Source organism: Anopheles funestus, chromosome 2RL, assembly GCF_943734845.2.
Source record: "Anopheles funestus chromosome 2RL, idAnoFuneDA-416_04, whole genome shotgun sequence".
In the NCBI taxonomy this organism is placed as follows: domain Eukaryota; kingdom Metazoa; phylum Arthropoda; class Insecta; order Diptera; family Culicidae; genus Anopheles; species Anopheles funestus.
In genome coordinates this window covers 93448447-93462987 of record NC_064598.1, presented here as the reverse complement: position 1 = coordinate 93462987, position 14541 = coordinate 93448447, and the positions used below count along the sequence as shown (strand labels likewise).

Genomic DNA, 14541 nt, shown 5'->3' with positions numbered 1-14541 from the left:
GTTATTCGAGGAACAAAGTTCCTTACCCTGTTTGATAAAATGTAAAATTTTCCTCATTTTTGAACAATGTAGCAAAATTTAAAAAAATGATTTTTTTTAATGCAAATTTGTTGCAATGTGTTTCTTTTCACTCAAATAATGCTTTAAAATAAGAAAAGAATAAAAAATAACAAAAAAATAAAAAAAATATTTTCAACTCGAAAATTTCATAAGGCTTACCCCTTACGTTTTTTATGGGAAATTTTGCAAAAAAATGAAATTGATTTATTTTAATGCCAATTGGTTGCAATGTGTTTCTTTTCACTCAAGTAATGCTTTAAATAAAAAAAAAAAGTGAAAAATAATAAAAAAATCAAAAAAATCAAAAAAATGAAAATCGACTAAGGCTCATTTTTGCACCAAGTTTTGCCTATAACTCGGTCGGTACCCAACGGATCGCCAATCTTTAACCTGTGGTCGATAGATGGCACCAATGGCTACATTTTCTTCTTGGACAGCCATGCTCTCAGGTGTCCGTGCCGGAAGTTATTCGAGGAACCAAGTTCCTTACCCTGTTTGAGAAAATGTAAAATTTTCCTCATTTTTGCAGCAAGTTATGCCTATAACTCGGTCGGTATTCAACGGATCGCCAATCTTTAACCTGTGGTCGATAGATGGCACCAATGGCTACATGTTCTTCTTAGACAGCCATGCCCTCAGATGTCCGTGCCGGAAGTTATTCGAGGAACCAAGTTCCTTACCCTGTTTGATAAAATGTAAAATTTTCCTCATTTTTGAACAATGTAGCAAAATTAAAAAAAATGATTTTTTTTAATGCAAATTTGTTGCAATGTGTTTCTTTTCACTCAAATAATGCTTTAAAATAAGAAAAGAATAAAAAATAACAAAAAAATAAAAAAAATATTTTCAACTCGAAAATTTCATAAGGCTTACCCCTTGCCATTTTTTTGAGAAATTTTGCAAAAAAAATGAAATTGATTTATTTTAATGCCAATTGGTTGCAATGTGTTTCTTTTCACTCAAGTAATGCTTTAAATAAAAAAAAGAGTGAAAAATAATAAAAAAATCAAAAAAATCAAAAAAATGAAAATCGACTAAGGCTCATTTTTGCACCAAGTTTTGCCTATAACTCGGTTAGTATCCAGCGGATCGCCAATCTTTAACCTGTGGTCGATAGATGGCACCAATGGCTACATTTTCTTCTTGGACAGCCATGCTCTCAGGTGTCCGTGCCGGAAGTTATTCGAGGAACCAAGTTCCTTACCCTGTTTGATAAAATGTAAAATTTTCCTCATTTTTGCACCAAGTTTTGCCTATAACTCGGTCGGTATCTTACGGATCGCCAATCTTTAACCTGTAGTCGATAGATGGCACCAATGGCTACATTTTCTTCTTGGACACCCATGCTCTCAGGTGTCCGTGCCGGAAGTTATTCGAGGAACCAAGTTTCTTATCCTGTTTGAGAAAATATAAAATTTTCCTCATTTTTGAGGAAATCATAAAAAATTTAAAAAAATCAAAAAAATTAAAAATTTCTTAAGGCTATAGCCTTAGCTTTTTTTTCGGGAAATTTAGCAAAATTTATAAAATTGATATATTTTATTAATTGATGTTCGCAAACGCGACAATTGCTAAGCATTAGGGACGGGGTAAGATTTGATCATTTTTCAAATTCCATGTTGTTATTTGTTATCTGATTTAGTTTAGCGATTTACTACACGAAGAAAATGGTATTCAATATAAAATTATTGAACCCATCAACCAATGTCTGTATACCAATCATGGCTTTATTAGAAAAGAACCGTATTCTTCCATTACATACATTACTATCCTTCCAGGAATGGTATAACGAAGTTGGCTCACAATGTTGACAATTCACTTAGAATCGTTTGCACGGTGAAAAAGGACACTGAACCATCCTTAGTCAGTCAGTACACCTTCAGCGAACGATAGCTACAATGTCCGTCGGATGCAAGCTCCAGAAACAGTTGGCTGGCGAAGGAAATGGATTTTTAATTATTCACCAAGCGCTCGGTCGACCGGGGACCGTTGCTTGCACAGTTTCAATTGACTGTGGCGTTAGCTGGTGAATCAAGGTGCCAGGCGTAGGGAAGCATCATCGTGAAAGCTATTCCAATCATCTGCTATGAAGAACTGCACTATCAAACGTGCAAGGACGCTTTTCGTAGAAGAATACGTCCCACTTTAGAGCGCATTTTGAAGTGATAAAAAGTTGATAAAGCAATGCATAGCAAAAAATGAGGGGGAAGACGACTTCAACGAGCGAATAGTTGGTAGTTATGACCGAAAAGCCGTCTTTTTTGCATTTGCTAAGGACACGGAGATGGTGAATTGGGGGCAGCAAACACTCAAAACGAATTGAAGATGTCCTTTGAAGTGGACACGTAACTTGTGTTCTGCTGGATAGCTTACTGGAGTGAATTGAAAAAGCACTACTTTCACGTGAGTTTTCACATATTGCAATTGGTTGGTTTAAGTATCTTACCATTCAGTTTGTTTCCTTCCCTATTCTTATTAGCGAACTAAAAACAAAAATGAACGCTAGTGATGTGTTTTTAATTATTTTATAATTTTATTTCTCTGGTTTTAAATTACTTTCAGTATCTAGAATAATTTCAGTAAATTTGTTTCATTTTCATTTTTCTCCTTTTTCCACCCCAATTTCGTTTCTCGTCGCGGTATTTTTGTTTTTTTGTTTTTTGTTTTTTATAAGCTGCTGCGCGATCCGCATTCCGGTCGCTTACTTTCTTCTTTGCCCGCTTGCATGTGTGCACCATTGTTTTCCCCCCTTTTTGTTTGTTTGCCACCTTCATCTTTCTTCAACCTTTGCTCTTGGTTTAAATGTTTGCGAATGCAATTTTCTGTGTTGTGTGCTCGGCGCAAATTCGCGATTACGAGCGTTTTCTTTTTATTGCTTGCAGCTATTGAGTGTTTAGTGTTTTGTTTCTCTCTTCAACTATATTCTTTTATCTATATTACTTTTGCACGTGCAGTTTTTGTGTTTATGTATTTGTTCGCTTTTGTTTGTTTTTTTTTGTTTTTGCTATGTTCATGAATTGTTTTACTGTTTTGTTCCACAAACGCACACATACACACGCGCACAGGACACACGAAGGATAGTGAGTAAAGCTACATAATTGCCGTGTCCTTAAATAATCTTTTTTACAGTTTTTGTTTCTTTCTTTCCTTATGTACCGTTTAAACAGTTTTGTGTTGTAAGTTGATTTAGTTTCCTTGGAAATTGATTCATTTAGTTTTGCTACATCATTTAGCTTCTCGCTTGCGTATAGATGCGTCCCATATTTTGTAGAAGATGAAACGTGTGCGTGTGTGTGGGCGTGTGTGATGTGTTGCTTCGTTTACAACTTCTTTCATCTGTGTGCGACTTTTGTCTCTCTAGTTGAAGATAATATTTCGTATGTGTTTTGTTCATTTCTTCCATATTTGGGCCTACGGATTTGCTTTCGTTTTTTTTTTCTTTATAAACTACAGATATAACGCGTTTTTTTGGGGATCCTGTTGCTTTTTTTCTCACCTCCTCTCTTTCTGCTTAATGCTTTTGTTTTGTTGCTTGTTTCATAATCATGTATCGGGTTTTGCGTACTACGTTTACTTCGCATTATGTGTGTGTTTGCAATGAATTTTCTATTTTCTTCACTCTTTCCACACTTGAATGTGTAAAGCTTACACTTATGCGTTTTTGTTTTCTAATTGTTTTGCATTCGCTAACATTCGCTGTACCGGTATTCCGTAGTGAGAGTGAGTACCATGCATCTTTTGGTGCTTTTCCCAGCCTGTGGCCATTTTGTTCTTTCCCATAGCCAATCAACGAAACAAACCTGCTATTTAGCGTCAGCCTTTCATATGTTGGTGCAAAAAAAAACCTAGCGAATGGGTATCGTATTATGCATGTTTACGGTGTGATTGATTGGGACATGTTTGCTGGTTTTTTTTTTGTTTTAATTTGCCGACAATCATCATCAGCCTTACTCTCACTTTCAGACCATTAGCAGCTTCAAGTGACACGCCGTTTTCCGTTCGACAATTTCTTTCTGCATCTCAACTACACTCTATGTCCTACACTCCTTTTCACCATCGATCCTCTGTAGCAGCAGCATTTTCTTTTGTTTTCCTCTTTGTGACTTTTCAGTTCTCTATATAGGTATAATCGTAGCTACTAAATAACATGTAAATGGCAAATCTATACACAAAATCAATGCTTCTTTGTTGCTGTTGTTGTTGTGGTTGCAATTAATAAATAATCCCCACCCAAGCATACGCAAAACAAAACGTATAACACAGTGCGCGGCAACGTGTTTTGTGCACTGGCGTTTCCGGGGGTTTTCTTTTATTTGCTTCTACACCATGTGAATCCTTTTGCGTATTTTTTTATTCATTTCACTTGTATTTTAAATTTGGAAATCGGAAAACAGAAAAAGCACTAAGCGCTTTTAACATAATATAACACATCGGGCACGTGCTTCCGTGTCGGCGTTTGTTTGGCTTTTCTAATTCTTCGATTACTTCATCATTAGACACTGACTCTCTAACACCATCCGTCCGCTTTTCGCGTTTGTTTTCTCTGTTCCGTGGGTAAAATCAAAGAGATTCCTATAACCGTAACAAGAACCTTTTGCCTGAACGCACAGGAAGAAGAAACAAATCATTGACTGCAAACGTGAAGAAGAAACAAAAGTATTTAGCGCACGTGTGCCCGGGACATCGCTTAGCTCCAACACTTAGATTCCAACATACGGAAAAAAAACTTACCAAAAACCAATATACATTACTTTTTACAGATATAGCTACACACACACACACAGAGCTAAACCTAGTTTCGTTTAACATCGATTGCGCGTCCGATCGATCGCTAATATAGTGAATACGTTCGCAATAAAAACAATTTCCAAACCTGCCGGGAAAGGAATGAAATTCTGTCGCTTAAAGTATCGTCTGTAACTGTGCATTTTAATCGTGTGGTATGTTCGCATTTAAAAAAAAATAGACACAAAACTCTCTCTCTCTCTCTCAATAATCAACTAATAATTTTCTTCTTCCGAAAGCACAGCCAACATAAAATTTAACACTCCCACACTTACGACAATGGTGGATGGTGTAATGGTAGAGGAGCATTGCCTGTAAGCTAAACTGCTGTTTTTTTCTCTTATTTTTCGTTTTTAACGTTCCTCACTAAGCATCTCGTTTTTTTTCTGTTGTGTCGATTTTTAAATTCAGTCAACATTGTGTCACACGCGCCTCCACACTTATCTCTTCTCGCTTTGTACATTTACCGATGAAGTTTGGTTGATTTGGTTGCATTGTCCCCCATTTTCCTCATGCTGATGATCTTTGTGATCACGTTTATCTCATCTCTCGCTTTTACAGCTTGTTCATATTTGTTTGTTTGTTTTATTTTTCATCGCTATCATCAATGTTTAGTTGTGTTCGCTTTGCTTTTAAATTTGATTCTGTTTGCTTACTGTTTTTATTTTGCTACATGTTTTTGTTGTTGTTGTATAACTTTTCTTTAATGTTCTACGCACGTGTATTTTGTTTAAATCTTTTTTTTTTGTTTGTTTTCTTGACCACGGAGATCTGCGCTCTGATGAACGTGTGTATCGATTATTCACCTTCAGATGGTTATTACGAATTTAAATTGCAATATGTTGTGTGCCATCTTGCGCTTCATCATTTATACAATTTTGTTCGTTTTTCCACGACACCACCACATAGTTTAGGGGGTGGAAGGCGAAAGAAGGGGGTGAAGAGGGAGGGGTTGGTATTTATTTGTTATCCTTTTCGAAAAATTCTATTTATAAATGTGAAAGGGATTAGTGTGTCTGTGTTTGTTTGTTTGTTTTGTTATGTTATTTACTTTAGAACTCTCATAGATGCTACTTTGGCTAATATAAATACGATTTTTTTTTACTGTTTGTCGTGTATTTGCTATAAGTTTGCGTATGTGCAGCCCCTGCTTTTGTATAATAACAGGTGCATGAAAAAAAAATACTTTCCTATTTATTGTTTTGTCTACCTGTTGTTTCCCGCCCGAGATGAAGGAAAAGCAAATGACAAATTTTATGAAAAACGAATGAACAACCAGTAAACTTACAGAGGACGGCTGTACAGCAGAACATATTTCGAAAAACAAACCCAATTGGAGATAAAAAGTAAAAGAAACAAAAATCGGGATACTATTAGTGTTAATAGTGAGAACCATTTTGCGAAATTCTGTGTGTGTTTTCGTGTTTACTCTTGGCTCTTCTTTAACCGTATCATTGTTCGCTTCGGAATTTTACATATTTTAAGCCATGGTTTTTTGTTTTGTTTTTGTTTTTTTTTTTGCACTAACGCATACATGCATTTGACTATTAAATTCGTGTACGATTAATTAACCGTTGCTATTTATCTGGTTTTTTTTTCTTTTACTTTTTGTTTGCCTCACATTTTCATACACCTGCATTCTCGGCAAACCCTTCTCCGATAAACTTCACCGACAGGTGTGTTTCATTTTATGACATATTTTAAGTGTAGAAAAATAGTATGGCTAACGGTGCACTGTTTTGCATTTGATGTTATCTTGTTGCTCCTATACATGTAGCATTTTGATTCTCTTTGTTATCTTGTCTATTGTTTCGTTTGCGCAATGCATAATTGTTTTCTAAAAAGGATTTTTTTCTTCTTGGAAACAAACTGGGTTGGGATTTTTTCATTTCAACAATGTTTTTTTTATTCGTGATAAAATACTTAAAAAAAACAACGAAGGTGCAAAAGGGATATTATTACTTCAATCAAAGGTAGACAAAATCAATATTGGCACATGTTGGCAGCCGGAAAGGGAACGTTTGTTTAATGTTTAATTATATTCATTCAAACAAACAAAAAGAATCAAGACACAATACAATGAGTAACAGGTGCGTGAAAAAAAAAGCAAATCCTTAATCACGTTGTTTTTTAACTTCTTTCCATCAGTTGCATTGCAGTGCATTGCGTGTCATGCACAGTGTGTTAATCTGGTTGTTATCGCTTTTCTTTGTTACATTGTTGCTTATTGTGTGCTTGAGTAGTGAAAGTGTTGTTTTTTTTTCGTCATTTTCCTATGAGTTTTTAAAGCATACATTCTAATTTGTACTTCGTTTCGCAATCAGGAGTCTAGAAAGTGAATCTTGACGATAGTGATCGTACATGTATATATTATCTATATATTTATTTATTGTATTTTGTTATATGTATTCATTATTCTCCCCCTTTTAGTGAGTGAGTGTCTGTGTATGTGTGTTGTATGAAAGTGTTTTTACATGTTTGTATGATTGGTGTGTCCTGTGTGTGATAGGGTGTCTCCATCAGAATGGGAATTTTAATGATTTTATCGTCCTTTCCTCTTTCTCTTTCTTACTTCACGGTTTGACCTGGCTGTCTTACGTTACTAAATTGCTTGTAGTATCTTTGCGGTCTCTTACGTGACACTAGCAGGAGCAACCGTCCCACACAGCAATAGCACGGGACAAGATTCTCTACCGTAAAACATGAAACCACAACAATGTGCGTGTCTGTGTGCACCAGTGTTTCCTTCCTATGCGTGCAAACATTGCGCCAGGATACTAGTGCGGGCACTAGAACACATGAGCTAAACCAAACGTGAACAGCAAAACACAGACAGAAACGAAATCCATGCAAATTGACATCACCATGCAACCCAAAGGCCTGTTTTTGGTGAAGCAAAACCGATCGCGAGTTCACCACGATCATGATTGTATTGTTGTAGTTGTTAGTTTTTGGTTTGTTTTGTTTTTCGACCATTCATAAGGCAAACAGTTTCGCAGTTGGTTTTGTTTTAAGTTCGCTAAATCTATCAGTTTGCGCATATTTTACCTCACGATACACATCCTCACGAATGTATGCTTCCATTTTTGTTTGCCATTTTGCTTCTCTGTATGCTGTACTGATTTATCCTTGAATTTCATGATCAATACAGCTACAGTGCAACCTTCTTGCAAACATCCAAAGTAACGAAGCAAAATAACGACAAAAAACCTTACATCAGTTCACAATCGTGTGAAGAAGCTTGCGGCTCTTCTGTTTCATTTATTAAAAAGAAGCTTGAAGACGTTTTGTTTGTGACACAGTCGATTTGTCATTTGGTGAGTTTTCGTTCATTAATATAAGTTGCTTTTTTAACTGGCAGTTACTCGGAAATGGGATTGCGAACCACTAATTATTGCAGTAGCGTATGAACGTATTCTAATGCACAAAACAACAAAACACATTGCAAACGAATAGTGTCCACTAGTGTGTCCAAATTCGTTGCTTTTCCGCGAGTGCGCTTCCCGGTGACTACAATGTTGGTTTTTCTTCGGTTTCCATTTTTCATTTTGTTTTCTCAATACACCAAATTACCACACACACAGACAAGAGCGCAGAATAGATACACGTAACTTTTCGATTTGTTCTTTTTTTTCGTTCTTCTTTTTTGGGTGATTTGTTCCATTACTTAGTTGCTAGTTCATTAAACGCTAGAAGCATGGTTTCTTAACGGACTGATTTGTTTTAAAGTTATTTTTTGTTTGTTTGTTTGCTTGCTTTTATTACAAAATTATGTTTAAGATCGACAGTATGTATGCCTACGGTTTCGACTCGAATCTATAACCAGCGTTTGTTTGTAGTAGCTGGATGAAAGGAAAACCAAACATAAAAAAAGAAAGCTTTAAGCTTTAAGAAGGAATTTTATCCCATCTCGACGCAAAAACAGAAGGAAGCATAAGCAGTGTAAAAGAAATAAAAAATGAAAGTAAGACTCTTCTTTTTTTTGGATCTAAATTTGTTTTTAACGCACCCCTTACGCACGATCTTACTTAACCCAAAAAAAACAAATATTGAATGCTTTACAAGCAGACAAATTTTTAAGACAAGAAAACTCAAATATACTAAAATTTAATGGCTGTGTTTACTGATTTTAATAAATAATGGTAAGCATGCGGGCTTGTTGGTTGGTGCCTGAAAGTTACGAGTACGAAAGGAACGATGGAGATGCCCCATCGGTAGGAGCCGTCCAGCAGAGGCTAGTGGTGGACAAGTGTTGCTTTGCAAATATCTCGTCCCCGAGTCAAGTTTTTACACACTTTAGAGGTGGGAATAAATAAAATTTTAATACACAAAAAATAAACTGATAAATCGACTGGATGGATCTTTTTGTTCGATCCACAAAATGCGGTAATTTTAAACTACGAAACAAGCTTTTTATATGCCCATCACCCAAAGTAGTTCCGTCCAAAGGGTTCGCTTTGGGCACCTAAGCTCAGGCAGATTCTTCTGTGTAGTGTACTAAAAATAATTTTGAGTAAAAGTCAGGCCAACCACAAGACTGCTAGCAAAAATTTTTAGTGTAATTACTTTAAATCAGTATCAGTTGCAGCAGTAAGCAATATTTGTAAGCCAAGAATAAGGAAAAAATAACACAAAAGATTCGATAATAATAACTGGCACTAGATGGTCCTTTCCGTACAATCGTAAGACCTCGGAAAGACGTTAAAATTGAAAGAAACAGAGGAGTTTTTGATACAAAAGAAAAGGAAAAGGAAATGAAACTTAGTTAATTCCCCTCTCGCGTAGAATTATTCATGTATGCGTGTATGTGTCCATTAATGGATGCATTTTTTGTTCTCTTGTTTAATGTTTTCCTTTTTTCTTTTGATGGGGAAACTATTTACACACGGGATAAATCTAATGCGCATGTTTGTGATTCACAGATCACCAACTGTGTCTACGTCTTTAGTGAACTATTACGAGTTTACCATACCGATGGTTGTTCCTCTTGCTACTGTATTTGTGTGTTATATATGCTTTATCGTTAGGGCTTAACTCTTGAAACGCTTGTTTTAAAAACAGTTTTAAACTTATGTTTTAGATGGTTCCATGCTGCTCCTGCTCATCGCTCAAGCTGCTGATTTTTGTTTAGTTTTCATTGTTTTCGTTTTGTTTGCTTATGCGCATGTTTAATATAGTAGCTAGATTATCTTGACATTATCGTAAATCGTTTGCTTACACGGATTACACTGTTGCGCTGCTAGCGAATGTTCGTTTGTGTTTTGCTTATTACTTATATCGCTGTGCGCCTTTTGCGCTAGTGCCCAGTTCTTGGCGAATCTTTGCTCACCGTTTACATACATTATCCTTACACCCTCCGTTTTACCACATCTTACTTCTGCTTCGTTTCGGGTTTTTTTTTTCTTCTGTTCGATACTAGCGTTTGAAACCACTTAGTGGTTAATTAAAAAAGAAACTAAACTACTACTGCTTACGCTGCTGTCTAATACCTACCGGACAGCACACAACACAGAACAGAAGGGAAGAAGTGTGTGTTGTCTAATCTCACACGGCCTTGTGGCAATGCCTAGCGATGCGCTATTTACGCCTACGTTACTCTCTTTTGCGACAATCGTGTACCTTCGGTTAATGTGTCGGTGTTGATAATTACTATTTAACGCGTTGCTTCTACGACTGTCCGCATTATGCGTGTTCGATGTTCGTTGTTCATGCGTATCGTTCATCCATCACAACTTCATGCGTACACTTGCCCTGGATTTTGTGCGGATGAACTGCACTTGTTTGCGTGTCCGATCGGTTAGCATGTGACGCTGCACAAATGCGTGTTTCGCGACAGCGGGAGCATCGCATTATTCGCAATGTGAGTGTTCATTTAAGTTCCCTTTCGATTATCTCCTTTTCTTTCTTGCTTTGCCACTGCTCGCTGTCGTCGCGTCTATCCTCTGGCCGTCTACCATTAATATTATATATAGGTATATACATAAATAATTTAGGTGGGAACGAAACGAATACCACTTAAAACACAAACTTTGATTTTGGCTTGAACATACTCGAAGCAACATTGTTTGGCGAATGGATCGTACAAATGCTTCATTTTGTGTGCTTTCGCGGCAACCGGCAAACGAAATCCTACACAGGTTGGTAACGAAAGATAAATGATATTTTAAGATGATAATGACACGTGCTCTAACACCTTATGAGACGGTTTGCTCCTGGCGTACCATCGACCCGCTTGTACAGTGCCTGCTGGTTCAACGCCAACGGATTACAAACTATCAGTTGTCACAGTTACTCCGGACGCCGCCACTGTTATTCCCTTTGGACCGGTTCGGTGAATCGTTCTCTTGGTTACTGGCACCGGATGATGCACTGTTGCTAGTGATGGTGGTTGGCCCGATGGTAGCTTTCCCATTGCTGCTAGCTACTTTCACCGTTGATCCGGTACCATCCGGTGCGGATTCAGCTTTCGATTCCGCAGCAGGTGAAGAAATCGCAACACCGATCGGCGCATCTTCCATCGGTTCGTCCTCATCTTCCACGACCTCATCCTGTGCGTCGTGCGGCGTAGGACATCCTTTGGCATCGCGATCGCACCGTGGCGAAGTAGGCGTACCGGCGCGCGAAACAGGTCTCGGCGAACCGGCTGTTGCATCCTTCGGCAACGGTGCACTGCTGCTGACGGGGATGACCACAACGATTGGGGACGAGGAAGGACCGTTCTCTGCCGGTGTCGTCGTTTTGGAGATACTAGGAGCTGTCGAGGGACCTGCCATTGCTGAAACACTGCCATTCACGCTACTCACTGCCGTTATCGTTGTCGTCGATACAGGTACATTGGTGGCACTTGTTGGTGGTGGTGGTGGTTGATGTGGAACAGCAGGTGAAGATGTTCGTAACACTCCTCCCTGCTGACCCGTTGGCGATGGAGAAGTAGATGAGGAGCTGTGTTGCTGCTGCTGCTGCTGCCGCCGAATATCATCGCGGGCTGGTTCCGCAACCGGCTGGATGGAGGACGCTTTCGGTGCCGACACCGATACGGTGGTAGCCGTAATTGACAGACAGGCTGGAATCGCCGTTGGTAAGCTGCCGGTTGTTTGTGGCGGTGGCGATGCCAGCATTAGCACCGTCGTCGCATCGTCCGGACTGCGGCGCAACAGCTTCTTCAGTGGCTTCATGATGATTTCGGACTTTTCCGGAAAACTGTTCCTTCGCTCGATCAGCTGATGGCTGTGGTTGCTGTTGCTACCGTTGCTGACCAACGACAGCGGTGAGGGAGGCGTCGACGATGTGCTGGACTCTCCGATACCGCCCAATGTTTCCCGTATCAGTATGTGATGCTGCTGGTGCTGCTGTTGCTGCGACAGTTGATGTTGGTGTTCGCGCAGTGAATCAATTTTAAGAAGCGCCCGATCCAGCTCATGCTGTAGCTGATGGATTTGCTGCTGAAAATGATCGGTTTGCCGCTGCAACTCCATTTTGTGTCGCTGCATCTCCATCAGCTGGTCCTCCTTTGCGCGGATCTCCATCTGCAACCGGTGGTGCTCAATGCGCGTTTCCTGCAGCAGCACCTTAAAGATGTCCTGTATTTGCTGCTTCGTTTCCGGTTCCACCTCCTTCAGCACCTCGCCGATCAGTTCCATCGTGGAGGGCACGTTGCTACTGTCCGGTTCGCCCGCTTGGCTGTCGTCGTCCGTGTCGGTGGACAGCTCGAACTCGGAGTTGCCCACGATCGGCAACCCGTTCCGGTGTATGATCGTGCCGGCCGGTGCCGTTCCCGGATGGTGAGATCGGAAGTGATGGTGTTGCTGTTGCTGCAGTACCTGGTGATGATGCAGGTACAGCGGTTGATGGTGTGGCGGTGGCGGCGAAGACACCTGCTGTGAGTGATGTCCGGAAACACCACCCTGCTGCTGTTGTAGCATATGGCCGGGAGGAGTACGGCGGGATGTGGGCGTCAGTGTGCTCAGCGGAGGACTGATCGGTTCTTTTATTAGCACTAGCTTTGGCTTGTCTCTTCCCTCTACCCCCGCGACACCCTCTCCACCGTTCATGTTTATAACGATTGAGGTCGGCGGTAGTGGAGATGTCGATGACGTGATCTCATTCGAGCCAGACGAACCGGAGTGTGGAACATCCAGCTGAATCGGTACGGGGCTGTTGCTATTGCTATCACCATATGTTGCCATTGAAGAGACCTGCTGGTGGTGCTGTTTGGCAATGATCGTACTGATCGCGATCGCACCTTGCGACAGTTGGTGCTGATGCGATGTACCAGGCGGTGGCGGCGGCGAACCGGGAATGTGTGCCGAGTTCGTCGGTCCAGGCGATCGACTGTTGTCTCCCCTTTCACCCCTACCTCCGTGTTCCATATGGCCCGATGCCGTCGATAACGGTGTACCAGGGCGTTCCTGTTTAATCTGCACGTCACATTTTATCACAGACCGCATCGGTCCATCCACTGCTGAGCTGCCACCGGTACCGTGCGACGTTGCTGGAGGTGTCGATGGACTTTCCTGCTTGATCTGTACCACTTCACACTTGATCACGGAACGATCTTTTCCCTCGTACTCGCGTCGCTGCTGCCCCGGTGCGACCGAAACCGTGCCAGCATCCTTGCCGCATAGGATCGTTTTGCGCGGCACGAGCGCTACATTCGGCTGGTACGACCGTTCGAACTTATCCGTCTCAGACATCGGCACCACGTTTTCGGGATTTTGCAGTAGCGGTGGTTCTTGGCTGAGAGTGAGTATCGTACCGCCGGGTGAGGTCGCTCGGATCGTACCATTCACGATAGTGGTGGTCGTACCGTTCGCGTAAGGAGTAATCTGTTGCAGCAGCAGCGCTTGCTGCTGTTGCTGCGCGTACTTCTGTGCCTTCTGCTGCGCGGTCCAGGGCCGGAAGGCCGCATTCGTTTGCTGCTGTTGCTGATGGTGATGCAGATGGTGCTGCTGCTGCTGCACGAGTAGTTGCTGTTGGGCTGCATAATGTTGGTGCCTGCTGTTGCCACTACTGCTGCTGCTGCTGCTGTTACTGCTGCAGTGATATAGCGATGCAACGTCGCTCATAAGCTTTGGTTTCTTTATTGGAATGTCCAGTGGTTCCGCTTTGATGGCAATTGGACCGCCATCTTCAAAGGCCGCCTAAAAATAGAAGCAGAACAAAAAAAGGTATTAGTAAGACTGAAGGTTTATTCATATGTTTTTTTTTTCATACCGCGACATTTTTTCGATAAAATTAGAGATAAAATCAAACATATTTATTTGAACAAATATTCTGCTATCTGCGAAATTATTTCAAAAGCTCTTATCTTATGCGCTTGTTTGTTTCTATTTTCTTATCGTAATGCATTCTCTAAGCGTGCGAAAAAAAAGAAACCCATTAACAAAGTGACTGCGCTATTTCGTTCTACCAACGGGTTACATCCTTTCGTTCCATACAAGGTGTTGCACGTCTTTTTTTTTCCTCTCTCATCGCCTCAACTTGAACTTGGCCGTTGTTGGTCAAACCCATTCGGCATGCCTTCCCGTCATCCGGCTAAGGAAAAAGCCATTTCATAAATTAAGTTATCACAACGAGAAAGACCGCACAACGAGGGGTGAAGGGTGCTCCTTCTTACGCGCTCGAGCTACATTCCTATTTGTTCGCTTGCATTTGTCAACTGTGCTGCTATGCTGTCAGGCAACCGTGCCAGTAGTT

General features: G+C 40.5%; 1 protein-coding gene and 1 long non-coding RNA gene across 4 annotated transcripts in view; both read right to left on the bottom strand.

Annotated features, from left to right (window-relative positions):
* LOC125761831 (uncharacterized) overlaps window positions 1-14541 on the bottom strand; it is a 219609-nt gene that overhangs the window by 1642 nt on the left and 203426 nt on the right. The window lies entirely within an intron of this gene.
* The window catches only part of LOC125761791 (dual specificity protein kinase splA), a 122680-nt gene continuing 110708 nt past the window's right edge, over window positions 2570-14541 (bottom strand). For all 3 annotated transcript variants that reach the window (XM_049423285.1, XM_049423286.1, XM_049423287.1), the window contains exon 3: window positions 2570-13985. In XM_049423285.1, the coding sequence (XP_049279242.1) occupies window positions 11121-13985 (2865 nt within the window). In that variant the 3' untranslated portion in view covers window positions 2570-11120. The remainder of the gene's footprint in view (window positions 13986-14541) is intronic.